The 27,338-nt window shown below is 49.1% G+C and overlaps 1 protein-coding gene across 2 annotated transcripts in view; it reads left to right on the top strand.

The window, feature by feature from the left end:
* The window catches only part of LOC119979364 (ephrin type-B receptor 2), a 715,489-nt gene that overhangs the window by 616,339 nt on the left and 71,812 nt on the right, over window positions 1–27,338 (top strand). The window contains exons 9-11 of one of the 2 annotated variants that reach the window (XM_038821481.1): window positions 835–936; window positions 7,822–7,889; window positions 24,174–24,296. In XM_038821481.1, the coding sequence (XP_038677409.1) occupies window positions 835–936; window positions 7,822–7,889; window positions 24,174–24,296 (293 nt within the window). The remainder of the gene's footprint in view (window positions 1–834; window positions 937–7,821; window positions 7,890–24,173; window positions 24,297–27,338) is intronic. The other variant, XM_038821482.1, reaches the window with a different exon arrangement.

The raw sequence follows: 27,338 nt of genomic DNA, 5'->3' as shown, positions 1-27,338 counted from the left end.
TGCCCTGATGATTAGATATGGCAGTTGATCATGCGTTGTCTGCTGAATTTAGGAACTGGTGAGATCTCTTCACCTGCTCTGAATACGGAGGTGATGGGACACCAACTGAGAGCCTGCAGTGTTTTTCTTGCTGCATTACTGCAGAGCGTGGCCAGGGCTGGTTTAGCTCAGTGCGTTAGACAGCTGGTTTGTGATGCAGAACAAGGCTAGCAGCGTGGGTTCAATTCCCATCCCAGCTTACCCAAACAGGCGCCGGAATGTGATGACTCGGGGCTTTTCACAGAAACTTCATACTTGCGACAACAAAAGGTTACTGCTGAGCATGTGCAATCCTGCTTCAGTGCAGCTGCAGTATTGCAGCCTCAGGATACGTGCTTGCATGGAATGCCAGTCTAGAATCCTTGACGCTGACACAAGACTCTAAGCCGTTCTCAAATGTCATATTGTTCCATAAAACCCACACTTTTTTTATGCATTTAACTCGATGGTATATTGTTTTGTAAATATACTCAATGTAAGTCATTGTATGCAGTTGTGAATGAAGTAGGGTTGGTTTGTTTTATCTGTTCCACCAGCGTTAGCCAGCCTCGGAGTAAAGGTACTGATCAACTAATCTGAAAGGTGGAACCGGCTCAAGGGCTGATTGCCCTCCTCCTAATCCATGTGACTAGCCCAAGCACATTAAAACAGAGCCAGAAATGTGCCTCAAAAATAAAACTTTTCCTTTTATCACTGTTTAAATGACCTGAATCCTAATTTTCATCCCTTGAGAGTTATCTCCATGAGACTACAGGACCTAACTCTCTCCTTTTTACCCAACGCTAACTCCTACAGGTCACCTATCTTCTGTCCAGACTCCCAGCACCAAGATCAAGGTTTCCAGTACCAACAAGGTTCAAGCTTCCGGCTCCAAGGTCCATCTTTCCAGGCTCCCAGGTCTAAACCCCCCAATCCCAGATCTTTGTTTTCCACTGTCTCCCCCTTGTCATTTCTACCAATCAAACACTTTCATTTATTTCCCAATGGATAATCCCAGTAGGTGTAACAATTGATCCAAGATCTACAGTCTTTAAGAACAATGCTAGGTGGCACACATAGTTTCCTCCCTCTCCCTTCCTTCCCTAACTCTTCCCAACATTGCTATTTTTGCCTCTGTTTTGACTGATGTTATTCCAATGCAGCAGTATTGTTTTTATCCTAGAATTGATCTTAGGAGACTTTCAACAGTTAAAAAAAACAAACTCTTGTGAAAGATAGTTTTAAAGGTAAAGGCTTTTGGTATGACACTGGCCAATAATATGAATGTGGATTCCCCGATAAAACGGTCCAGTAAGTGAGAAGATGCAATGCTGTACATTCAAGGTGGGAGATGAACAGAGGAGATTAATTGAAATGAGAAAACTTGTGGAGTTGAAGCCAGTGCCAGATGATTCCACTTGAAGATGGAAAAGTTGCTATTACATTAGTTATAATCTAAGTAAACTGTGAATCATACCAGAGAATCTGGGGCGCGATTCTCCGCACCCCCACGCCGGGTGGGTGAATCGCGGGAGGGCTGGGAAAATCACGCCACGCCCCCTGGCACCCCCCACGATTCTCTCCCCCCCCCCCCCCCCCCCCCCCCCAAAAGGGCATGTCGTGTTTTGCGACAGGCCGCTCGGAGAATCGCCGCTCGCCGTTTCTCACGGCGACCGGCGATTCTCCGGCCCGGATGGGCCGAGCGGCCTGCTGAACCCGGCCGGTTCACGCCGGCGCCAACCACACCTGGTCGCTACCAGCGTAAACAGCGCGCGACCGGTGAATGTGGGGCCTGTGGGGGGCGGAGGGAGGATCGAGCACCACGGGCGGGCTCAGCAGATGTCTGGCCTGCGATCAGTGCCCACCGAGCGTTGGGCCGGCATCTCTAAAAGACGCACTCTTTTCCCTCCGCCGCCCCGCAAGATCAAGCCGCCATGTCTTGCGGGGCAGCGGAGGGGAAGATGGCAACCGCGCATGCGTGGGTTGGCGCCGGACAACCTGCGCATGCGCGGCTGACGTCACTTCAGCGCCGCCGGCCGCGTCATTACCGGCGCGCCGCTTTGACGCAAGCATCAAGGTCCGGCACGTGGAATTCACGCGCCGCTGCTCCTAGCCCCCGAGGGGGGGGGGGAATAGGGGGCGAGGAGCGGCCTCCGATGCCGGAGTGAAACACTCTGGGTTTCACTCCGGCGTCGGCTGTTTGTCTCCCTTTGGGAGAATTGTGCCCCTGATCTCCCGTTATGGAGAAACAAGCCGAAAGAGTAGAAGATTCCCGGCTGGGTCACTGTCTGTGCGGAGTCTGCACGTCCTCCCCGTGTGTGCGTGGGTTTCCTCCGGGTGCTCCGGTTTCCTCCCACAGTCCAAAGATGTGCGGGTTAGGTGGATTGGCCATGCTAAATTGCCCGTAGTGTCCTAGAAAGTAGGTTTAAGGTTGGGGGGGGGTTGTTGGGTTACGGGTATAGGGTGGATATGTGGGTTTGAGTAGGGTGATCATGGCTCGGCACAACATCGAGGGCCGAAGGGCCTGTTCTGTGCTGTACTGTTCTATGTTCTATGTTCTAAATGAGCACAGACCAATGAGTTCAATAAGTGTACAACAAGAACTTCATCAAGAAAAGGCTGCTCTGAGATATTAATGTACTCTTCCAAAACTTACTCAGGCAGAATTTTCCCAAAACCTGTCAGTGTCAGACACCGACTGAAAACCGGGATGGAGAAAAACGTCTCGGTTTTCATTCAGAGCCTGACATTGACAGATTTGGGGAAAATTCTGCCTCAGCAAGTTTTGGAAGATTGCATTAACATCTCAGCAGCCAGTATCAAACCAAGGCTGTGGAGGAAGGCTGGCTCCACAGAGATCAGGGCACCATCTTTAAAAGGTGCCCGATCTGCGTTTAGAATAAGTTCCCCCAACTCCCTCACGGGCATGGAGGACCATCGCTATGAGCTTCGGGACAACCCTTCCCATCATGGGACCCCCCTCCCCCCCCACCCAGAAATAGGAGCAGACAAGGAAGACAAAGGGCTGCAATGCATGCATGTAAGCACACATGGCAGGATTTTCCAGCCATTCCTACTGGTGGGATATTTCAGTCCCGTCACTGACATTCGTCCTTAAATCCTTAAAGGTGATTATTTGGGTTTATGAATAGAGGAATGCAGTGAGGCATGATAGAATATTCTAATTCACCGGTCAGGTCTCAACTGGTGTATTGTTGGCCATCAGCCTTCAGGGGAGGGGTAAATACCTCAGAAAGATACAGAGGAGACGTAGGATTAAAGAAAATTACTGCAGGTGCTGGAATCTGAAACAAAAAGAGAAAATGCTGGATAATCTCAGCAGGTCTGGCAGCTGTGGTGATTGTGTATCAGTGTAGATGCAATACAACTGAGCAAGCACTAGAGGGAGCACGGGAGAGCTATAAATACACAGGGACAGGAAGTGAGGACACACTTCACGGAAGGGAGAACTGGTAGTAACAGACACAGACACACAGGCAGACAGCATTTGAGGTAGCCGTACGTTAAGCTCTGAAGACAGAACAAATTCACAATAAAGCATCTTCCCCACCTTTGAGACTACAAGCTTTATTAAGACAGAAGGAACAACACATGGTACCAGGTGTGGCTTCAGACGCTTACTACAAGACAACTCAGCTGCAGACACAGAAAGATCAAAATGGCAAGAAAAACTCCTACTGGACATTCGACTTGGGAAGACCTCACTTATTCGAGGATGTAGCTTGGAACCCCACCTCAGCTGAACATGACCGGCAATGTAAGAAATGTCTGGAAAATATTTAAACAAATGTTCGATTTTTATATCATAGCTAATGATGTAGCAGCAGCCTCAGACAAAATTAAAATAGCACTGCTCATCGCAGGACATGAAGCTACGAATGTATAATGGATTTAAATACTCAAAAGCTGAAGACAGCAATAACTTACAAATAATACTAAAAAGATTTGAAGAGTACTGTATGGAATATGAACAGTACTGTATGCTCAGAGGCCAAACTGCACAGAGACTGAGTGATGCAAAACTCAAACAATCACTAAAAGAACAGAAAGGGTTCAGTCAAGAAATCGCGAGTGAAAAGTACAGATCAAAAGGAAGAATAAATTTTTCACAAAGCCAAAACGCTGAAATCCAGTCCAGATCGAAAGGAAAAGGTAACTTACAACTTTCAGAAAGAAAAAAACGCTGAAATCCGTGATAAAATGGCGTCGGAGCACATTTTACAGTCTCTGGGAGACAAGGAACGTAAATCTGCGTCTGCACATGCGCAGGAAACAGAAGTCGTGCATGCGCAGTTAAAAAAAGTTCTTGTTGCTGATCATTATGCGCATGCGTAGTCTCAAAACGTTTTGGTCGCTGATCGTTATGCGCATGCGCAAGCGGCGCATGCGCAGTGAACACAAAACGGCAGAGTATAGGAAGGCCGATTTGCGCATGTGCGATTGATTCCTACGCATGACGTCATGAGCGTCATGACATCTGAGGATCCGGACCACGCCCACTTAAAAGGGAAATGCCCGAAAATTTATATTTAAAGCTGTAAAACCAAATTATCTTGCCTCAGAAGACAGAAAAATGCCTGAACTTAAACCAGCAGTTGAAAATAACTCTCACAACACCCTGGAAAAAGCAGTCTGCACCACCCAAAGTGAAGAGAACTAGAAAAAATCCGAAACAGAAAAAGATGATTTGTTTTTCGAACAATACTACTCAGACATGGCTGAGTTATTCGGATATGCTGATCACAGCATCAGCGACACGGTCGCAAAGCTCAACACGAATCTACTCGTGGTACATGAATCCAACACCATGGTGCCATGGCAGACCGTCGATACATTGGATGACAGCAGTACCCAAGACGAAGACGACGCCACACAGAGAGCACAGAAAGACTCCACAGAGAGCGTGATGACAGGCTCCACAGTGAGAGTGATGAAAGACTCCAAAAGGGAAGCAAGCAAACACTCCCTGACGAACACCATGCATGAACAAGACCATGAAGGTCAACCCGCCGTATCTGAGCAACCGCAAGCAGACTATGAAAGTCTACCAAGCTCACATAATCAAGAAGAAGACAATGTAAATCTACCCACTCCATGCGAAAACAGTCACAATGTGATCACACTCGACATACAGGAGGTGAGGGATCACAGCGAGACTGACAGTTTTCAGCTTGTCTGTACAGAAGCACAGAGTAGGGCCACCCAAGAGTCCAGAGAGACCACGCCAATAGAAACCATGCAGATTTTGACTCCAGAAGAGGAGCGCCAAGAGTCCAGAGAGACCACGTCAATTGAAATCATGAAGATTTTGACTCCGGAAGAGGAGCACCAAGAGTCCAGAGAGACTGCGTCAAATGAAATCGTGAAGAATTTGACTCCAGAAGAGGAGCACCAAGAAAGCAAAGACGACAAATCAAATCCACCACAAATGACTGATGTCACCAGCATCAATGCAACATCAGATCATTCTCACCATTCTCGAGACGAAACATTCAATGTAACAGATTCCACAAAGGACACTCGCACCAATAACTGTGACAATGACTCAAATTATCCACACGGGACTCTCATTGAGCATAACAAGAAAAACAAAAGCCACAAGAAGCACAGCAGAAACGAGAACAACAACAGCAAGAACAAAAGCTACATGAAGCGCGATAAGAACAACAAAAATCGCAAGAAGCACTGCAGAAACAAGAACAGCTCCAACAAAAACTACAAGCACAACGACAAAAACTACAAGAAGAACAACAAAACCAACAAGAAGCACAACAAAGATAGCGACAACAACAAAGACAGAAACGACAAAAACAGCAACAAGAACAGCAACAAAAACAACAAAGACAGGAACGACAGAAACAACAGCAATGAAACAACAATTTGTACAAAATGGTACAACTCTGCACATGAAGGACAATGCCACAGCACACTGCAAAACAATGACAAGACTACAAACATGCCATGGGATGACAACGAATCGCACAAACTCACATCTGCTCCAGAACAAGCAAGTACACCAGCTTTCAAGGCAGATGACATACTAAATCGATACCACAAGCACAGAAAAAAGTCCATCTCAGTCAACATCAGTGGTTCGACCCTTTAAAACACCATGTGATGACGTATTGGTTACTTAAAATAACAAGAACACCGAAAACATTCACAACGGAGTTGTAATATCAATATCATCACGTCAACAACAACAAAAGAAAAAACTCAGTGAACAAATTCATCAAGTTTGGACTCATAAATGTTTTTATTAAGATTGGACTCATAAATATAAATTGGCTTTGTAAAATATGTAATAGCACCATCACTTATACACATATCATAAGTAACTGTTTTGTACAATTTTCTTTAACGATGTACAGAAATTATGTAAAGAAAAAAGGGGGGATGTGGGGATTGTGTATCAGTGTAGATGCAATACAACTGAGCAAGCACTAGAGGGAGCACAGGAGAGCTATAAATACACAGGGACAGGAAGTGAGGACACACTTCACGGAAGGGAGAACTGGTAGCAAGACACAGACACACAGGCAGACAGCATTTGAGGTAGCCGTAAGTTAAGCTCTGAAGACAGAACAAATTCACAATAAAGCATCTTCTCCACCTTTGAGACTACGAGCTTTATTAAGACAGAAGGAACAACACAGCAGCATCTGTGGAGAGAGACAGAGCAGACATTTCGAGTCTGGATGACTCTTTGCCAGCTGGGAACACTGCAATGTTCCAGTGAAGTCCAGCGCAAACTGAAGGAGCAGCGCGTCATCTTCCAATTAGGCACATTACAGCCATCCAGACTTAACACTCAGTTTAACAACTTCAGACTGTGAACTCTCTCCTCCACCTTCCCCCCCCCCATTTTTATTACCATCAATTTATTTTAATTTCTTCTATCAACCTGTTTTCCCTCACCATTGTCCCCCCTCCCCCCACCCCACTCCACTTGGGCCATGTTCCTAGTTGCTCTTTGGCATACTTTGTTCTACCATTCACACGTTTTAATCTCTTTATGTGCCACTATCCGCACCCTTCTTAGCCTTAATCACCCCCGTTTACCTTCCCTTTGTCTTTCTATTCATTTAATCTTTGTTAGTCTTTACCTATTGCTAATCCTCTATCCAACCCCATTGCTCCATGCCTCCCCCCCCCCCCCCCACCGTGCTCCCAGCACAGCAGTATGAATATGACCCTATTTCCAGTTCTTCCCAGCTTTGACAAAGAGTCATCAAGACTCAAAACGTTAGGTCCCTTCCCTTTGCACAGATGCTGTCAGAGCTGCTGAGATTGTCCAGCATTTTCCGTTTTTGTGAGGAGAGCAGGATGAGGAGAGGTTGGAAAAGTCAAATTTATTCTTGCAACAGAGGGTTGCAGAACTGAGAAAACAGTGAGAGGTTTTGATGTAGAACGGAGAGAGGAAACCTATTCCCTCGAGAGTGGATGAGAGCAGGAATTCGTTGACAGAAGATGAGAATTTTTTCCCATTCTGAGAGTTGTCGGGATCCTTTCCCTGAAAAGGTGGTGGAAGCTGATTCTGGCAATCATTTTAAAAGGGAGTCAGACATGTACTTGAGGTGGAGAATTTCCAGGATTCTGGACAATTAACAATGATCCAAGAGGCAGCACAGGCAAATGGTTGACTAGTTTCCTCATGTATTCTCTGTGTCTATGATTCTATGATTGCATGAAATAGAAATGGGCGATTTTCAGTTAATGGTCAACTTGTTACCATGTCAACAATGATGCATTGACAGCAGTTCTGACTTGGTTCAATTCCAGGAGACGAGGGTTTGAGCGGGCAGACTTGGAGTACACGGACAAACTACAACATTACACAAGTGGCCATGGTAAGTTCCGATATCGCTGTATATTTTATCACTGTAAACTAGAATAGGCAGACAGAATTGATGAACAACTTACAGCACATCCCCTGGTTCACTTCAACCATCTGGTCCTGCCAGACTGCAGAGGATAAACCCCGTGCCCAGGAAACCCCTGATCACTGTCTGTGTGGAGTCTGCACGTCCTCCCCCTGTGTGCGTGGGTTTCCTCCGGGTGCTCCGGTTTCCTCCCACAGTCCAAAGATGTGCGGGTTAGGTGGATTGGCCATGCTAAATTGCCCGTAGTGTCCTTAAAAAAAAGTAAGGTTAAGGGAGGGGGGATTTGTTGGTTTACGGGTATAGGGTGGATACGTGGGTTTGAGTAGGGTGATCATTGCTCGGCACAACATTGAGGGCCAAAGGGCCTGTTCTGTGCTGTACTGTTCTATGTTCTATATACATGCCTTCTCTTGACATGGTAATGATTGTGACTTGGGCCTTCCACTATGCAAGTTGAAAGAAGACTGAAAATGTGCTGATTCCTGTCAGCACATCAGGAATGCTGCGTAATTCCAACAGAAATCCATCTTCTTATTGTACTCAGCTTCTAAAAGACACTTCATAGAATTTGCAGTGCAGAAGGAGGCCATTCGGCCCATCGAGTCTGCACCGGCTCTTGGAAAGAGCACCCTATCCAAGGTCAACACCTCCACCATATCCCCATAACATTGTAACCCCACACAACACTAAGGGCAATTTTGGACACTAAGGGCAATTTATCATGGCCAATCCACCTAACCTGCACATCTTTGGACTGTGGGAGGAAACCGGAGCACCCGGAGGAAACCCACGCACACACGGGGAGGATGTGCAGACTCCACACAGACAGTGACCCAAGCCGGAATTGAACCTGGGACCCTGGAGCTGTGAAGCAATTGTGCTATCCACAAGGCTACCCTGCTGCCTACTTGTGACAGCTTACTGCCACTTGCAATTGGTCAGATGATACAGGTTCTATTACTTTGTCTCTTCTTATAACCTCCATTAGCTGTTACATATTTAACCAATGGCAGCTCATTTCTGGAACACTATTTTCTTTCATGGGATCCGAGCATTGCCAGCAAAGCCAGCATTTCTGACACACCCTTTTTACCCTTGAGAAGGTGGCACTGAGCTGTCTTCCTGAGCCATTGAGGTCCCCACAGTCAGGGGAGGACGTTCCAGGATTTTGACTCAATGGCAATGGAAAAAATATTGATTCATTTCCAAGCTGTTCTGTGACTGGGAGGATAACTTGCAGGTGCTGGTCCCACGTGCCTGCTGCCCATGTCTGCCTCGGTGGTTGATAATGCAGGTTTGAGGGCGGCACGGTGGCGCACTGGTAAGCTCTGCTGCCTCACAAAGCCGAGGACCCAGGTTCGATCCCGGCCCCGAGTCACTATCCATGTGGAGTTTGCACATTCTCCTTGTGCCTGCGTGGGTTTCACCCCCACAACCGATAAAGATGTACAGTGTCGGTGGATTGGCCACACTAAATTGCCCCTTAATTGCAAAAGAAATAATTGGATACTCTAAATTTAATTTTTTTTAAATGATAATTCCAGTTGGGAAAGTGCTGTTGGAAGACCCTTGATGAAGTACTAGATGGCCACTGTGCACCAGTGTTCGAGTGAGTGGATGTTTAAGGTGGTGGATATGGTACCAATGAAACCGACTGCTTTATCCTGGATAGTGTTGAGATTCTTGCGTGTTGTTGGAACTGGTCCAGGCAGGTGGAGAGTGTTCCATTTTACTCCTCTTGTACCTTGTAAATGGTTGGCAAACTGTGGAGAGTCAGGAGGTGAGTCACTCACTGCAGAATTCCCAGTCTCTCACTAGTTCTTGTAGCCACAGTAATAATGTGCATGTCCAGTCACATTTCTGGTCAATGATAACTCCGCAGGCTACTGATGCTGGGATATTGCTATGCTAGAAGTGTTAAACGACAAGTGGAGTCAGTTCGATTTTCTTATCGAAGATAGTCATTGCTTGGCAATTCTGTGGCATTAATGTTATTTGCCGCTGAGCAATCCAAGCCTGGATGATATCCAGTTTTTGCTGCCACGGACTGCTTCAGTATCCGAGCAGTTGTGAATGGACACAGTATGATCATTAATTAGATTTGGATTTGTTCATTGTCACGTGTACCGAGGTATAGTGAAAAGTATTGTTCTGCGTACAGCTCAGACAGATCATTCCATACATGAAAAGAAAATACATTGGGCAAACATAAAATACATAATGTAAATACATAGACAGGAGTATAGTATTATTCAGTACAGAAGATGTGTGAAGAGATCAGATCAGTTCATAAGATTCGCTGGCGAGGGGCTCCCTGCCGCCCACGCTAGCACAAGCATCAATCTCACTGATAACTAAGAAAGACAAAGACCGAACAGAATGAGGTTCCTACAGATCCATTTCGCTGCTAAACGCAGACGCAAAAATACCTCCCAAGATCCGAGCCAAAAGGCTGGAGGGCTGCCTACCAGAGGTGGTCACAGAAGACCAGACGGACTTTGTCAAAGGTAGACAGCTAACATCAAACTTCAGACGCCTGCTGAACATAATTATGACCCCATCCGGGGAGAAAACTCCTGAGGTGATCGTCTCCCTGGACGCAGAAAAGGCCTTCGACAGAGTCGAATGGAAGTACCTCATAGAGGTACTGGAGCGGTTCGAGCTTGGAACAGGCCTGGGTGAAACCCCTGTACAACGCTCCCATGGCCAGCGGACGGAAAAATAGCAGCACAGTACAAGTACTTCCAGCTGCACAGAGGCACAAGACAGGGATGGCCATGGTCCCCGCTGCTGTTCGCCCTAGAGATCAAACCATTTGTGATCGCAGTTCGGGTGGCAAAGAATTGGAAGGGGATCCGGAGAGGAGACAGAGAGCACAGAGTCTCGCTCCATGTGGATGACCTGCTCCCCTATATCGCGGACTCACAAAGCAGCATGGAAGGAATCATAGTGCTCTTGAAAGAGTTTGGAGCCTTCTCGGGCTACAAACTTAACCGGAGCAAAAACAAGAACCTCCCGGTGAACCCGCAAGGGAGAGGGGTAGAGCTGGAGGGACTGCCATTTAAACAGGCCCGTCACAAATTCCGCCTCCTGGGGATCCAAATCGTTCATGACTGGACAGGGATCGACAAGTAGAACCTCACCAGCCTGATGGAGGAAGTGAAACAGGACCTGCAGAGATGGAGCACACTCCCACTCTCCTTGGCAGGGAGTGTGCAGATGATCAAGATAAACGTACTGCCCAGGTTCCTCTTCCTGGGAATGCAAGAATCCCAAAGAGAGTACTGCAGAGAACGGGATCCATGGAGTGCCTAGCCCTCCCAAACCTGCAATATGACCACTGGGCAGCAAGCGTGGAGGGGTAAAGTGGTGGGCAAAGGGGCCAGAAGCCGGGTGGGTGCTTATGGAGGTGAGCTCCAGCAGAGGGACCTCCCTCCGAGCCCTCGCCACGGCGGCACTCCCATCCCCACCGAATAAATACTCAACAAGCCCAGTGGTGATAGCAACACTCTGTTCGTGGAACTAGCTGTGACAACACTTCAGGCTAACCAAAATGTCCATCAAAGCCTCTGCAACAACCACAGGTTCATGCCAGTGACAATGGACGCTGCCTTTAAAAGGTGGAGACAGGACGGGGGGACGCTGACAGTTAGGGACTTCTACATCGACAACAGATTGACAACACTCGAGAAACTACAGAGAAATTCCAGCTGATGGCAGGGGAAGGTACTTGCAGATCATAAATTCCCTACAAAGGAGAATGAGGACGTATCCACGACTACCACGACAATGATTGCCAGAGGACCTACTAGGCGCGGACATCCTAGGGAAAGGGAATGTGGTGACATGTATCGGCAACTGCTAAGGGGTGCTAACACACAACTGGACAAGGTGAGGGAGAAGTGGGAGGAGGACTTGGGGTGTGAAATAGGGTGGGGACTCTGGAGCGAAGCACTGCACTGGGCCAACTCCACCTCCACATGTGCAAGGCTAAGTCTAATGCAGCTAAAAGTGGTGCACAGAATCCACTTAACCAGAACCCAAACCAGCAGGTTCTTCCTGGAAGTGGAGGTCGAATGCGAATGGTGGGTGCCAAGGACGCCTGGCCGACCACGCCCACATGTTCTGGTCCTGCCCAGGGTTTTGGGTTTTGGACAGCCTTCTTTGAGGCAATGTCCAAGGTGGTGGGTATGAGGGTAGAGCCATGCCCAAGAGTGGCAGTCTTCAGGGTATCGGAACAGCCAGATTTATTCAAGGGGAGGAGGGCCGACGCCCTTGCTTTTGCCTCCCTGATCGCCCGCTGGAGAATCCTGCTCAGCTGGTGGTCAAAAGCACCACCCAAAGCTGCAGACTGGCTGTCCAGCCTGTCGGAATTTCTCCAGATAGAGAAAATTAAATTTGCCATCCAGGTCGGAGGAGGGTTTCCACAAAACGTGGTAGCCATTCACTCGGTTGTTCCAAGACCTGTTCATAGCCAACAGCCAATAAGCCAAAGAATAAGAGAGGGTAGTCAGTGCACGGAAGGGGGGGAGGGTGGAGGAGGGGGGAGGGGGGTGGAGCAGGGAGACATGGAACCCAACCATGCCCACAAAAAAACACGAGACACAACATCACACCAACATTACTAGAGCAGGGTGCAAGAACAGACGAGGGAAGAAGGCAAGCTAGGCAACCGGGGGTGGTGGCAGGAAGGAAAGTAGGAGGGGGGGGGGGGGGGGGGGGGGGGGGGGGAGCGGTACAGGGGAACCAGCCAGAATCAAAATACTACCGGAGATCGGAAAACAGAAAACCGTAACCTTTATTGTAAATAATGCAAGACGACTGATGTAAATTATGGAAATAGACTGATGTGTAAATATTTTACTTTATCCTTTGTCTGCTTTGTTAACTTAATCCTAATGTATGTCCACACTTATCCTGGTTTTGTATACTACAAGATCTCAATAAAAACATTGATAAAAAAACAGCGAGGCTGAAGAAGCCACGGGTGAGGTCGGAGAATCCCTGCCTTATATACTGTTCAGTGAATGACAAAACTGTGGCAAGCAGCCAAGCAGGACCATGTAGATATTGCGGGAGTTCCCTCAGTGCATCTCGCACACCGACCGGTATTCACTAGTGAGGGTGCTGGTTCCTCTGGGAATTGCCAAATAGAACCCTGCACATGGCTGTGGAAAAAGGCAGGACAAATAGTGTGAAAACAATGGTGGTAGGAATTCCACAGTTCGGGAACCAGACAGGCATTTGTGTGGCCACATATTTGCATCCGGGATAGTTATGATGCCTTGCAGGATCAAGGATGTCACTGAGAAGCTGTAGAGCACTCTGGGAGAAGGGTAAACAGTCTGTGGTCATGTTTCATGTCGGTATTGATAATGCAGGAAGAAATTCAGATGATGTCCCGTCGGCAGATTTTAGGAAGCTGGGGAAGAGACGAGGAATCTGGGCCAAAAATGCAGTAATCTCCAGATTATTCATGCTGACATGTGTTTGGCAATTTAGAAGCGGAGCAAATGAATGCAAGGCTGGAGAGATGATGAAGGAGGGAGGGCTTTAGAATCCTAGGACAAATAGATGTGGGGCTGGGTTTTCCCTTTTTGGGACTATGTCCCACGCTGTCGGGAAAACTTTGGTCTTTTACGCCAGAAAAACTGGCTTCAAAATACCACATATTCCCCGTTTTGCCGGGGCCTAGCAGATAGCCGCCATAGAGCTCGCAGCTCTAGTTGCCGACACGGCCCCCCGCGCTTCCGGGTCAGAGAACACGCTCCATGGCGGACTCAGCTCGGGGACCTGGAACGGCAAAATAGTGCCTCGCATCGGCCGCTCGTGTGCCCCGGACCGCCCGCACACATTGCCCCAGTCCCGAATGAAGCCCCCCACTGCCTGCCAATCGGCCCTCCCCCGACTGTGGTGGCCCCGGACTGAGTCCACAGCCGCCATGCAAGGATCATGGACGGTGGGACCATGTTAGAACCATGCCGTCGGGAATTCAGCCTTTCAGCAACGGAGCATCGCGGGGAAGAATCTGCCTCCACCACACTCACAGACAGTATATTTAGACATAGAACATAGAACAGTACTGCACAGAACAGGCCCTTCGGCCCTCAATGTTGTGCCGAGCCATGATCACCCTACTCAAACCCACGTATCCACCCTATACCCGTAACCCAACAACCCCCCCCTTAACCTTACATTTATTAGGACACTACGGGCAATTTAGCATGGCCAATCCACCTAACCCGCACATCTTTGGACTGTGGGAGGAAACCGGAGCACCCGGAGGAAACCCATGCACACAGGGGGAGGACGTGCAGACTCCACACAGACAGTGACCCAACCGGGAATCGAACCTGGGACCCTGGAGCTGTGAAGCATTTATGCTAACCACCATGCTACCCTGATGCCACATTTCAGAACCTAATGTGTGAATCTGTCTCCACCATACCCTCAGACAGTGCATTCCAGATCCTAACCACTCACTGTGTGAATCCGTGTGCACCACACTCACAGACAGTACATTCCAGATCCAACCCACTCGCTGTGTTAATCTGTGTGCACCACACTCATAGACAGTACATTCCAGATCCTAACCACTCGCTGTGTGAATCTGCCTCCACCACACTCACAGACAGTACATTCCAGATCCAACCCACTCACTGTGTGAATCTGCCTCCACCACACTCACAGACAGTACATTCCAGATCCAACCCACTCGCTGTGTTAATCTGTGTGCACCACACTCATAGACAGTACATTCCAGATCCTAATCACTCGCTGTGTTAATCCGCCTCCACCACACTCACAGACAGCACATTCCAGATTCTAATCACTCGCTGTGTTAATCTGCCTCCACCACACTCACAGACAGCACATTCCAGATTCTAATCACTCGCTGTGTTAATCTGCCTCCACCACACTCACAGACAGTACATTCCAGATTCTAATCACTCGCTGTGTTAATCTGCCTCCACCACACTCACAGACAGCACATTCCAGATTCTAATCACTCGCTGTGTTAATCTGCCTCCACCACACTCACAGACAGTACATTCCAGATCCAACCCACTCACTGTGTGAATCTGCCTCCACCACACTCACAGACAGTACATTCCAGATCCAACCCACTCGCTGTGTTAATCTGTGTGCACCACACTCATAGACAGTACATTCCAGATCCTAATCACTCGCTGTGTTAATCCGCCTCCACCACACTCACAGACAGCACATTCCAGATTCTAATCACTCGCTGTGTTAATCTGCCTCCACCACACTCACAGACAGCACATTCCAGATTCTAATCACTCGCTGTGTTAATCTGCCTCCACCACACTCACAGACAGTACATTCCAGATTCTAATCACTCGCTGTGTTAATCTGCCTCCACCACACTCACAGACAGCACATTCCAGATTCTAATCACTCGCTGTGTTAATCCGCATCCACCACACTCACAGACAGTACATTCCAGATCCAACCCACTCGCTGTGTTAATCTGCCTCCACCACACTCACAGACAGTACATTCCAGATTCTAATCACTCACTGTGTTAATCCGCCTCCACCACACTCACAGACAGTCTGCCACATTTGCTGCACGGGAGACAGTGAGCTTAGATTGTACGCGATTCGCTGGCCTCTGTTTTCCTTTGACTCTCTTCTCGTCTCGCTGAACTTTATCTTTCTGCTCGTTTCTTCCAAACGGTCAGCCTCCGTGAGTGACTGTCTCACAGTTTTCAATGTCAGTGTCAACCATCTTCATATCTCAGTCCAAGTGCCCCTGTAGTGGAGGTATGGATGCCCAGGGGGTCATGGCCCAGTGTCTGGTTTACCGTACAGATAGCCTTTGGGTAAATGCCCATCAACCATCTGATGAATGTGGCTAAGCCATTGTTGGTTGAGCAATGAATGTATTCTGATGGGAATTAACATGATTCAGAACCTCTGAGTTAGTGTCCTTGCCCTACCAAGAGATGCTGAAGATGCGTCTGAGACAGGAGAGGTGGAAATTATTCAATATTTTCTTTGCCTTGCATTTGTAGTTCACATCTCCCAACATGGACTTACAGCTTGGTGTTCTCGGTCACATTGTTGTTCCACACTCTCACACAGCTTTTTCAAAGCAGCTACAACTTTTGAAACTTAAGTGTTGGTTTCAGCATCGGTGACAGATTGCTGGTGATTGTGGAGCAGAGATATGTAAAGCTTTCAACAACCTCCTGGGTCACATTGTCAATGCTGATAGATGGCAATATGCCTATATCATGGACTATGACATTTGTCTTCCTGATGCTCATGGTCAAACTAAACACTTTACAGGCATGAGAGAGTCTGTCCATTTGCTGCTGAAAGTGTTCCCCAGTATGAATTTTAGTGCAGCATCATCAGCACAGGGCAAATCTCTGATTGGGACTTGGCACAACTTAGTCTTGGATCACAGGTGAACAAGGCTGAACAGCTTTCTGTCGGTTCTGTTATGTCGGTACACACCGTCTGGAGGCGACCTGAAGTCATATGGCAACAGCAAAGAGAAGAATATGTCACAGCGTGTCAGTCCCAGAACACAACCTTGCTTGGCCCCACTGCGGATCTCAGAGGATTCTGATGTTTCCCCGTCAGATCTTCCCTTACCAATCATGCTCTTATGGAAACAGAAGATCACATTTAAAATTTTGGGTGGGCAGCACATTTTCTCCAGCAGCTTAAACAGACCACCTCAGCTCACATGATCCAATTCCTGGGTGAGATCGATGAGGACAAGAGTGTTCACCTTTATTCATGGCATTTCTCTTGCAGCTGTTGGACTGTGAAGGCCACGTCAATTGTAGAAGATCTTCCAGTTCTGAAACCACGCTGGAATTTGGGATTGATGCATTCAGCCAGGATCTGTTGCCTGACAGGTGTGATACGGGCAAATACTTTTCCCATGATGCTTAGCAGGAAGTTGCCTTGATCGGTGTTGCAGTTGCTGCGGTCGCCCTTGTTTTTCTATAAGGTCACACATATATCCTGGGCACAGCCTCTGCTTTCAGTGGAGACAGAGACATTCATGCAGGTGCTGCAGGAATGCCGGTTTCTCGTGTTTGATGAGTTGAGGGTGGTATCGCACCAACACCTGGAGCTTTGCCCATAACAAGGAGTCAATAGTTTTGCTAAGCTCCTCCACTGTGGGTTCAATGCTGTGACAGTCGGGCTTTGAAAAGCATTTCAAGTTTCCTCAGTGACAGTGTTCTCCCTAAACTACGATCCAAGGTCATGGTCAACCATCTCTCCAAATATTTATAACCTCCCACGTCTTGTTTATAGTGGAGCCACTTTCTTTGCTGATGGGCCTGTTGCCTTTACGACTCCTTCATACATGCCCTTAAGATTCCCTGACAATAAGGGTGGGCCATTCGGCCCTTCAAGCCTGCTTCACATTCAATATGATCACGGCTGATCTATCCCAAAGCCTTATTCCTACTTTCTCCCCACATCCCTTCATGCCGTTAAAATCTAAAAAAAATGTATTTCTTTTTTGAATATATTCAGTGACTTGGCCTCCACAGCCTTCAGTGGGAGGGAATTCCATAGGTTCACCACCCTTTGTGTGAAGTAATTTCTCCTCCCCCTCAGTCCTAAAGGGTCGACCCCATATCCGAAGATTGTGTCCCCTGGTTCTAGATTCCTCAACCAGGGAAAACATCCTCCCTGCATCTAGTCTGTTCTTTCTGTCAAATCTCCTCTCATCCATCTAAACTCAAGTAAATACAGCCCAGTCGAACCAACCACTCCTCATAGGACAGCCCCGCCAACCCTAGATTCAGATGTTGAAGGATATTAAGATATTTTGGCCACTTACATTGGCACACTGCTTAACATCCTGTTAGACGTTATTATGAGTGTTTTTTAGTGAATTCAGAGTCTTCTTGGGTTTTCCTCACACCTGGACATCTTGGGAAGTTCCATCACAGTGATGTGAGCCTGGAATCAGTTTCTGCTCCTGCTTGCAATAATTGAGAGTGCGGGACTATAGGTGATGTCTTGAAGCGGAGACACTCTGGGAATGCCAGCGAGCATCTGTTTTTTATCTGGATAATCAGTATGGCTAGCACTGATACAAGTAAACCCTCCCTGCTTTAAATAGAGAGGCATCAACAATTGCAACGTCACCCTGGCACACACCAGGGATTAATCTGTATCACAGCCAGCACTGTGACAGCTGTGTGTGTTGAGAATTCTGCTCAAAGAGTCACATCTGATGATCAGATTCAGCTGGTGCCATACATCTTGGATTCATTCTGAAAGATGTTGTTCATTCACAAAGCCCTTGGTAGCAGCATTATTCAAATAATCTCTGTCTTTTTCATTTAACATTCCCAGGCCATGATCTCCAAGGCAGGAGGGCCATACTTAGCAATAACCTGCTCACGGATGCTCAGTTTGGGTTCCGCCAGGGCCACTCAGCACCTGACCTCATTCCAGCCTTGGTTCAAAGATGGACAAAAGAGCTGATTGCCAGAGGTGAGGAGAGAGTAACTGTCCTTGACATCAAGGCTACATTTGACTTATGGCATCAAGGTGCCCTAGCAAAACTGGAGTCAATGGGAATCAGAGGAAAACCCTCCGTTGGTTGGAGTCATACCTGGCACAAAAGAAGACTGTCATGGTTGTTGGATATCAATCATTTAAGTCACGGGACATCACTGCAGGCGTTCCTCGGGATTAGTGTCCTAAGCCCAACCATCTTCAGCTGCTTCATCAATGACCTTCCTTCCATCATGAGGTCCGAAATGGGGATATTCGCTGATGATTGCACAATGTTCAGTACTATTAACAACTCCTCAGACACTAAATCAGTCATGTCCAAATGCAGCAAGACCTGGACAATATCCAGGCTTGGGCTGACAACTGACAAGTAACATCTACAAAGCACAGATCAGGAGACTAATGGAATGCACTCCACTTGCCTGGATGAATGCAGCTCCAACAACACTCAGGAGGTTCAACACCATTCAGGACAAAGCAACCCGCTTGATTGAAATAATTCCTCCACCACTGACGAACAGTGGCAGCTGTGTGTACCATCTACAAAATGCACTGCAGGAATACACCAAGGCTCCTTAGGCAGCACCTTGCAAACCCATGACCACTGACATCTAGAAGGACAAGGGCAGCAGATACATAGGGACACCACCATCTGGAAGTTCCCCGCCGAGCAACTGACCATCCTGACTTGGAAATATATCGCCATTCCTTCACTATCACTGGGTCAAAGTCCTGGAACTTCCTCTTGAATAGCACTGTGGGTGTACCTACACCACATGGACTGCAAGGTTTAAGAAGCCAGCTCACCACCACTTTCGCAAGGGCAATTAGGAATAGGTAATAAATGCTGTCCAAGCCAGCAAAGCCCACATCCCATAAATGAATAAAACAAAACCTGGGGCGCTTTTAATGTGAGGTCACTACCTAACCCTGTCACATTGCACGTTATCAGCTCCAGCATGTACTGCACTAAGAAATTAGATATCCCTGCAAGTCACGGTAACTAGAGTGAAGATTTTCAGTTGGAGCAAAGCCACTTCCATTGGTTGGGAGTTTAGGAAATGGGTGAATAACTTTAAAAATCCAAGCCTGACCATTTAGGGATGAAAATCTGAAATGCTTCTGCAAACAGAGAGTGATGGAAGTTTGAAACTACCTTCCACACTCCGTGATTGATGCTTGATTAACAGTTAATTTCAAATCTGAGATTGATAACAGTTTGCGACCCAAAGGGTTTGAACGATATCAGGCAAAGGCAAACATACAGGGCGGGATTCTCCGTGAATCGGCGCGATGGCCCGAACCCGGCGCCAAAAATGGCGCGAATCATTCCAGCGTCGGGCCCCCTGAAACGTCGCGAATTCTCCGGCCGGGAATGGGCTAGTAGCGGCGTGTCACCATTCGCGACGGAGTCACCCGTCACGGACACGGCGCGGCATCACTGCACAAAGGACCCCCCCCCAGGGACCCAGCAAAATAGCCGCCTGCCGCGCAGCGCCAAGTGAGACCCCCCAGTGCCTGCCCCCTTCCCCCATCCCCCCTTCCCCCATACCCCCCTTCCCCCATATCCCCCCAGATGGGGGACATGGGGGGAGGGGGATATGGGGGAAGGGGGGTTATGGGGGAAGGGAGGTTATGGGGGAAGGGGGGATTGGGGGAGGAAGGGGGGACAGACCCGGCCCATCAGGCATACGACGCCCCCAGGAAATTCCAGGGCGGCCATGAGCCAGGGACAGACCCGGAGCACCAGGTGGACGCCGCCCACATCTAGTGCGAGTGCGGCGACGCCGGCGGGCCACAGCAATGAGGCGGGCAGCAACAGGGCCACGTCGCAGCGGACCCAGGACACTGACGCACAGGGGACGGATGGACAGTAATCACCACTCCAGGGGACCCCGGACTTCGGGTCGGATGAGGAGCACGACATTACGCCACTGCTTTCTCCTACACCCTCCACCATTGCGGAGACACTCACCTCGGTTGGGCACTTTAGCCATGAGGCTTCTGGGACACTAACTGGTGCGCACAACACAGCCGTCCCGGTACAGCAGATGGAGGCAGGAGCAGCCCAGGGGCTGGGAGGTCAGAGGGCAGCCCAGCGCAGGTAACCATCTGCCGCCCAGACTGGTCCCAGGTTCCTGGAGTTACCACACCCACCCATAGACCCGATGCAGTCACGGACTCAAGGACGATCGAAGAGGGTGACGGCCGGCTTGCAGCAGCTGCAGACGCAGGTGGAGGAGTCCCCCCGCGTGCAGGATCAGCTAGTGGTGCCGGTCATGCGTGCCAAGCAGGCCGACACCACACGGGTGGTTTCCGCGGTGGAGGCAATGGGTGCGACGGTGTCAGACATGGAAATGAAATGAAATTAAAATTGCTTATTGTCACAAGTAGGCTTCAAATGAAGTTCCTGTGAAAAGCCCCTAGTCGTCACATTGCGGCGCCTGTTCGGAGAGGCTGGTACGGGAATTGAACCGTGCTGCTGGCCTGCCTTGGTCTGCTTTCAAACCCAGCGATTTAGCCCTGTTCTGAACCAGCGGGTCGCAGTATGGAAGGTGTAGGGTTTTACGTGCAGGCGGCGTCCGTGGCCAGGACATGGCAGCCTGCTCACAGGCAGCCATGAGCCAGAGCCAGCAGCAGATCACAGAGGTGCCGAACGCCGTGGCCCAGTCTCAGCAGGCAGTGGCCCAGTCTCAGCAGGCAGTGGCCCAGTCTCTGCAGGCAGTGGCCCAGTCTCTGCAGGCAGTGGCCCAGTCTCTGCAGGCAGTGGCCCAGTCCCAGCAAGCAGTGGCCCAGTCTCTGCAGGCAGTGGCCCAGTCTCAGCAGGCAGTGGCCCAGTCTCTGCAGGTAATGGCCCAGTCTCAGCAGGCAGTGGCCCAGTCTCAGCAGGCAGTGGCCCAGTCTCAGCAGGCAGCGGCCCAGTCTCAGCAGGCAGCGGCCCAGTCTCAGCAGACAGTGGCCCAGTCTCAGCAGGCAGCGGCCCAGTCTCAGCAGGCAGCGGCCCAGTCTCAGCAGGCAGCGGCCCAGTCTCAGCAGGCAGCGGCCCAGTCTCAGCAGGCAGCGGCCCAGTCTCTGCAGGCAATGGCCCAGTCTCTGCAGGCAATGGCCCAGTCTCTGCAGGCCATCGCTGAGGGCATCGGCGCCATTGCCCAGGTGCTGGCCGGCATCACCCAGACACAGACAGGGATGGAAAACTCCCTGAGCTCCATGGCTGCAAACTTGCAGATTGTTGTTGAAACCAGGGCGGGCCTCCAGGACTGGCAGCGCCAGGTGTCGGGGGGCAGCGGGTGCTCGGTCCGTTCGCATCCCCAACCCATGTAGACGCCCGGGGGCCATCGGGCACCCCGATGGAGGAGGCTGGGCTGAGGCCCGTTCTGTGTCCCCCTGTAGGTGAGGCCCCAGAACACCGCGACACCTCGGACTCCCCCCCCCCCCCACTTCCGCCCCAGGTGCATCTGGTGGGAAACGGGCAGGACAGGCTGCAGCTCACCACCCTGAGCCGAGCCGCAGCCTGGCCCATCTAGGCCGGGCTGCCCCAGGAAACGGTCGCCAAAGGGGTCCCTCGTCACAGGGCAGGAATCACAGGAGTCCGCCTCCAGTTCTGCTGTACCGTCTGGGAAACCACCTAGATGTAGTCATAGTAAGGCCAAAACATTAGTCACTGAGTAAGTTGGCACGGGTGTGGGGCACAGCCAAGTTATAGAGGCTAGGGCACGTGTATGAACTGTTTGTTATTAAAATCAGTTTCACACATACAGAAGCTGCCTTTGTGCTCTATCCGATGCATGCGGGGGTGTGGTGTGCGGTGAGCATCAGTGTGTGTGTGAGGGGTGATAGAACGTCAGCCTCAGGTGAGTGTGCCCCCTCTCCCCCCCAGGTTGCCCTCTCCATCCCCCCGGGCAGAGGACGGGACCGTGCGCTGCAGTATCGCGGCCGCATGCAGGGATGGTCCGGGTGGAGGGTGGTACTGTGGCCATGGGTCAGACATTGTCCAACGATGTAGAGCCAGGAGCTCATCGCAGAGCGGGTTGTCACCATCCTTCATGGCCTACAATAGACACGCTTCCACCGGCGACCGTGTGAGCCCGGCCCGTTGTGCCGCGGGTGGATGTGAAATGGAGGGGTGGTGTGCACGTGGGTGGGGTGGGGTGGTTGGTGGTGGCTGGGTGGGGTGAGGGTGGTAGGCTGGTGCCGTAGTGTGCAGTCTGTGCCCATACTCGGCGATTCCCACACACCCCCTAACCCATGAACTGGGCGGCTATCAGCTTGTCCCGTGCCTGCTGGCCCAGCCGGTAACAGTGGGCAGCCTCCCGTCCATGCCCAGTCCATCTGTCCTGACCATTGCACCCATCCTCCTCATCTGGGGAGGTCTGCGCCTCGTCTTGCTGCTCCTCCCCATCCCCCTCCTTTGCCTGTGGCACATCGCCCCTATGCTGGGCTATGTTTTGCAGGATGCAGCAGACCACAACGATGCAGCCGATCCCATCTGGCAGGTACTGGAGGGCCCACCCAGAGCAGTCCAGGCACCTGAAGTGCATCTTCAGCAGCCCAAAGCACCTCTCTATCACACCCCTGGTCGCTGCATGGGCATCATTGTAGCGGTTCTCCACGTCAGTCTGTGGCCTCCGTATAGGCGTCATCAGCTACGACCGCAACAGGTAACCCTCGTCGCCCAGGAACCAGCCCCTCAGCCGGGGTGGGGCATCCCTCGAACATGGTGAGGATGAAAGATTACGCCAATACGGTTGAGTCTACACTGCCTGGGTACTGGGCGTAGACGTGCAGGATCCCCACCTGCATGTTCATGGAATATGTCCCTTTCCTATTCGTGAACACCGCCCTGTTATCCGCAGGTGGCTGCATGAAAAATGCAGACTTTTCCTCAAGAAATATTTTTCCTGAAGCACATTGATCATCACAGGGCTCAGCATAATGTCCCTGCTTTTTGTACTGAATGTCTCTATTTATGAAGATCAAGATCCCTAATGCTTTTCTGACACGCAAGCTTGCCACCCACACATTGATTCTGTCTACACCTCCCGCTGCCTCAGGAAGGCAGACGGCATTATCAAAGACCCCTCCCAACCCAGGCTTAGCCCTCTTTCAGACCCTTCCATTAGGCAGAAGATATACAAGTCTGAAGACCTGCACATCCAGACATTGGAACAGCTTCTTCCCCACAGCTACAAGACTCCTCAACGACTCCCCCTCGGACTGATCTGTTCCCTGTAAGACACTATTCACAGCACCCTATGCTGCTCTTGCTCATGTATTTGCTTTGTTTGGCCCCTTGTTCCACACTAACCAATCGCTGTTTGTCGCTTTACCATTTGTCAATGTACTCTGTCGATTATTCTTGTTTTTTGTCTACTATGTACGTATTGTGTACATTCCCTTGTCCACAGAAAAATACTTTTCACTGTACTTCGGTACATGTGACAATAATTCAAATCAATCAATATGTCCTTCCAACACCCATTCAGATTTTAAAACCTTCGCAATGCACATCTTATAACACACATTGGCATTTCTAGAATTTAATTGTGACTTGACTATGTACATTTTGATTTGATATTTTACGCTCTGTAGATTTATTCACAAGATTTGCAACTGTTCTGACATTAATATATTTTAGCACAGTAACCTTTCAAGTATAGTTCCTGGCAGCTGCAATATCTTATTGTGCACCTCAGAACATTCTCACAGGTGAATATTCTCTTTGCAGTGACGCCTGGGATGAAGATCTATATCGATCCATTTACCTATGAAGATCCCAATGAAGCTGTGCGAGAATTTGCCAAAGAGATTGACATATCCACTGTGAAGATTGAACAGGTCATTGGTGCAGGTATCTATCTATCCGCATCGTTATTTTGTATGATGTTTCAAAGAAAATAGTCATACTATTTCCTGTATTTCGTCAGGTTAGCGTAACCTCTGAGTTCTAAATGCAATTCAGTGTTGATGAGAAGTGAATGAAAAAATGCTGAAAAAGCTTAATAGGTGAGCATCTATAGAGAGAAAAGCAAAGTAAATGAGAGCAAAATAACTGTCATTTTGGGTGGAATACGGGTGAGAATCCCGCCTGTTGTTTCATTGCGATTCCCATCCTAACCCACGCAGCTTAGTCATTTTTCTGGAGCTTGGGGAGATTCTCTATTTTTGGAGTGGGGAACTAAAGACGCCAGAAAGACCAGCTGCTCTGAGACCCGGATATCATTTTTGAAGCACCAATCTCAAGGTTAAGTTGAAGGTCCCCCTCCCCCACCATCATGGACATCATGGACCCACAGACATGGGCAACAGCCCCAACCCTTGGCTCCAGAGGGTCACCTATCCCCCATCACTAAATATCCGGGTCACCGCCGGATCTCCCCCACACAATGAGGTGACCCGCCCTCCGTCCCATCAGGGCATCAGACCCCCCCCACCCCCCAAGTGAGCAATACCCCGCTATAGGTCACCAACAACCCCCCATTTCAGCCCCCCACTGTTTTAGCCCCCCCTACCTTTTCAGGTGCTGACCCCCCACCCCCAATTTCAAGGCCCCCCACCCCCAATTTCATGGCCCCCCCCAACTCTCCATGCACCCCTTTGGTGGCCATAACCCATCTCACGCTCCACCCCCTGGTGGTCCCCTTGGCACTCTGGGCCAGCCTGGCAGTACTATTACCCTGGCGCTGTCCTGCCATGTGCCCGGTCACCTAGGGTTCCAATGGTCTCTGGGCCACCCTGGTGTGGCCGTCATGACTGATTTTCGATCTTGGATATATCGCTGCAAATGTGAACTTCTAAAAGTGAAAAACGTTCAGAAAGGTCACAAAGAGTCACTTTCAAGGCTTCACACATTGGGAAATTTGGGGTATGATCAAGAAGTTGGCTGATGGCACAAACATTGGTCGGGTGGTAAATAGTGAGGAGGATAGTCATAGACTGCAAGAGGATATTAATGGATGGGCAAAGCAGTGGTAAATGGAATTCAACCCGGAAAAGTGTGAGGTAATGCACTTAGGAAGGGTTAACAAGTGATAGATCTCTGGAAAGTACTGAAGATCAGAGGGACATAGGAGTGCATATCCACAGATCCTTGAAGGTGGTAGAGTAGGTAGATAAGGTGGTTAAGGAGGCACATGGAATTTCAGCTAAGACCTATGAGATTTGATGCCACAACTGAATATGATCAAGGAAAACAACAAATAACAGTCGACTCATTGTCATTCATTGTTGTAGAAATGCCCGAACAGGAAGGCGTGACTTTTATTGAAGAAGTAGAGTAGTAGATCTCATCAACCACAGCATCCCTATTGGGAACAACACAGTTACAGATAATGACAAAAGTTCCAAGATTGTGTTCAGGAGAATTTTCCACAGCAGCTCATGTCCAGTTCAACAAGGAAGGATGCACTGCTGGACCTGGTCCTTGGAAATGAGGTGGATAAAGGAGATTAAGTATCAGTGGGGGATAATTGGGAGATAGTGATCATTGTGTCATAAGATTAAGGTTGATGGTAGAAAAGGACAATGGACGATCCAAAGTAAGATGAATATAACTGAAGGAGAGCCGACTTAAATGGGGCAAGAATGGAGCTGGGCTGGTTAGACTAGAACGAAAGGTTGGCAGGAAAATCTTCAGCTGAACAATGGGCTACCTTCAAGAAAGAAATGATTCAGGGACAATCAAAGTATATTCCCTCGAAAAGAAAGAGAGGACAATCAAATCCAGAGCTGTCTGGGTGAAAAAAGACATTAAGATAAAGAAGAAAATGTGTGTTTATGACAGGGTGTCAGGTAGAAACTACAATTGAGAACAGAGAGGAACACAGAAGGTTCAGAGGGGAAGTGAGAAAGTGAGTTATAGCTCATGGAAGATGAAGTTCACTGCAGAGAAGTGTGAGATGATGCATTTTGGTAGGAAGAACATGGAGAAACAATATAAAATAAGGGGTAAAATTCCAGGTGTGCAGAAGCAGAGGGACCTGGGTGCATGTGTGCATAAATCACTGAAGGTGACAGGACAGGTGGAAAGAGCAGATAATAAAACATATAATATTGTCAGTTTTAATAGGGGCACAGGGTACAAGAGCGAGGAGGTTACACTGAACATCAATAAGATATTAGTTAGACCATAGCTGGAATATTGTGTACAGTTCTGTGCACCGCATTTCGGGAATGATACGAACACATTGGAAGCGAATGCAGATGAGGTTTACAAGAATGGTTCCAAGGGATGAGAAAGTCATGAATAATAATAATCACTTATTGTCACAAGTAGGCTGCAATGAAGTTACTGTGAAAAGCCCCTAGTCGCCACATTCCGGCGCCTGTTCGGGGAGGCAGGTATGGTAATTGAACTTGCGCTGCTGGCATTGTTTTGCATTACTAGCCAGCTGCTTAGCCCACTGTGCTAAACCAGATTGGAGAGGTTGGGACTGTTCAGGAAAGGAGGCGGCTAAAAGGAGATTGGATACAGGTGTTCAAAATCATGAGGGGGCTCGTAAAAGTAGCGAGGGAGAAACTTTTCCTGCTCGTTAAAGAATCAAGAGCAAGTGGGCACAGGTATCAAGTGATTTGCAAAATAAACTTTTCGTGCTTTTCAAATTTCATTTAGTCATCGAATCACAAAATTGTTACCGCACATTGGAGGCCATTTGGCCCATCCTGTCTACACTAGCTCGCCAACTGAGCATTATGACTTAGTGCCATTTTCCTGTCTTTTCCCTGCACCCCAGCACATCGTTTCTATTCAATCATCTTTTGCCCTCTTGAATGCCTCGGCTTAACCTGCCTCCACCTCATTTCCGGGTTGTGCATTCCAGACCCAAATAGTTTAAAGCCATATTGTGGGATACAAAACACATGTTGTTGAGACTGAAAAGGGGATGAGAAGAAA

This window comes from Scyliorhinus canicula, chromosome 16 (genome assembly GCF_902713615.1).
Source record: "Scyliorhinus canicula chromosome 16, sScyCan1.1, whole genome shotgun sequence".
Lineage (NCBI taxonomy): Eukaryota > Metazoa > Chordata > Chondrichthyes > Carcharhiniformes > Scyliorhinidae > Scyliorhinus > Scyliorhinus canicula.
Note: the sequence above shows the minus strand (reverse complement) of the source record. Positions and strands in the feature narration are given on the sequence as shown.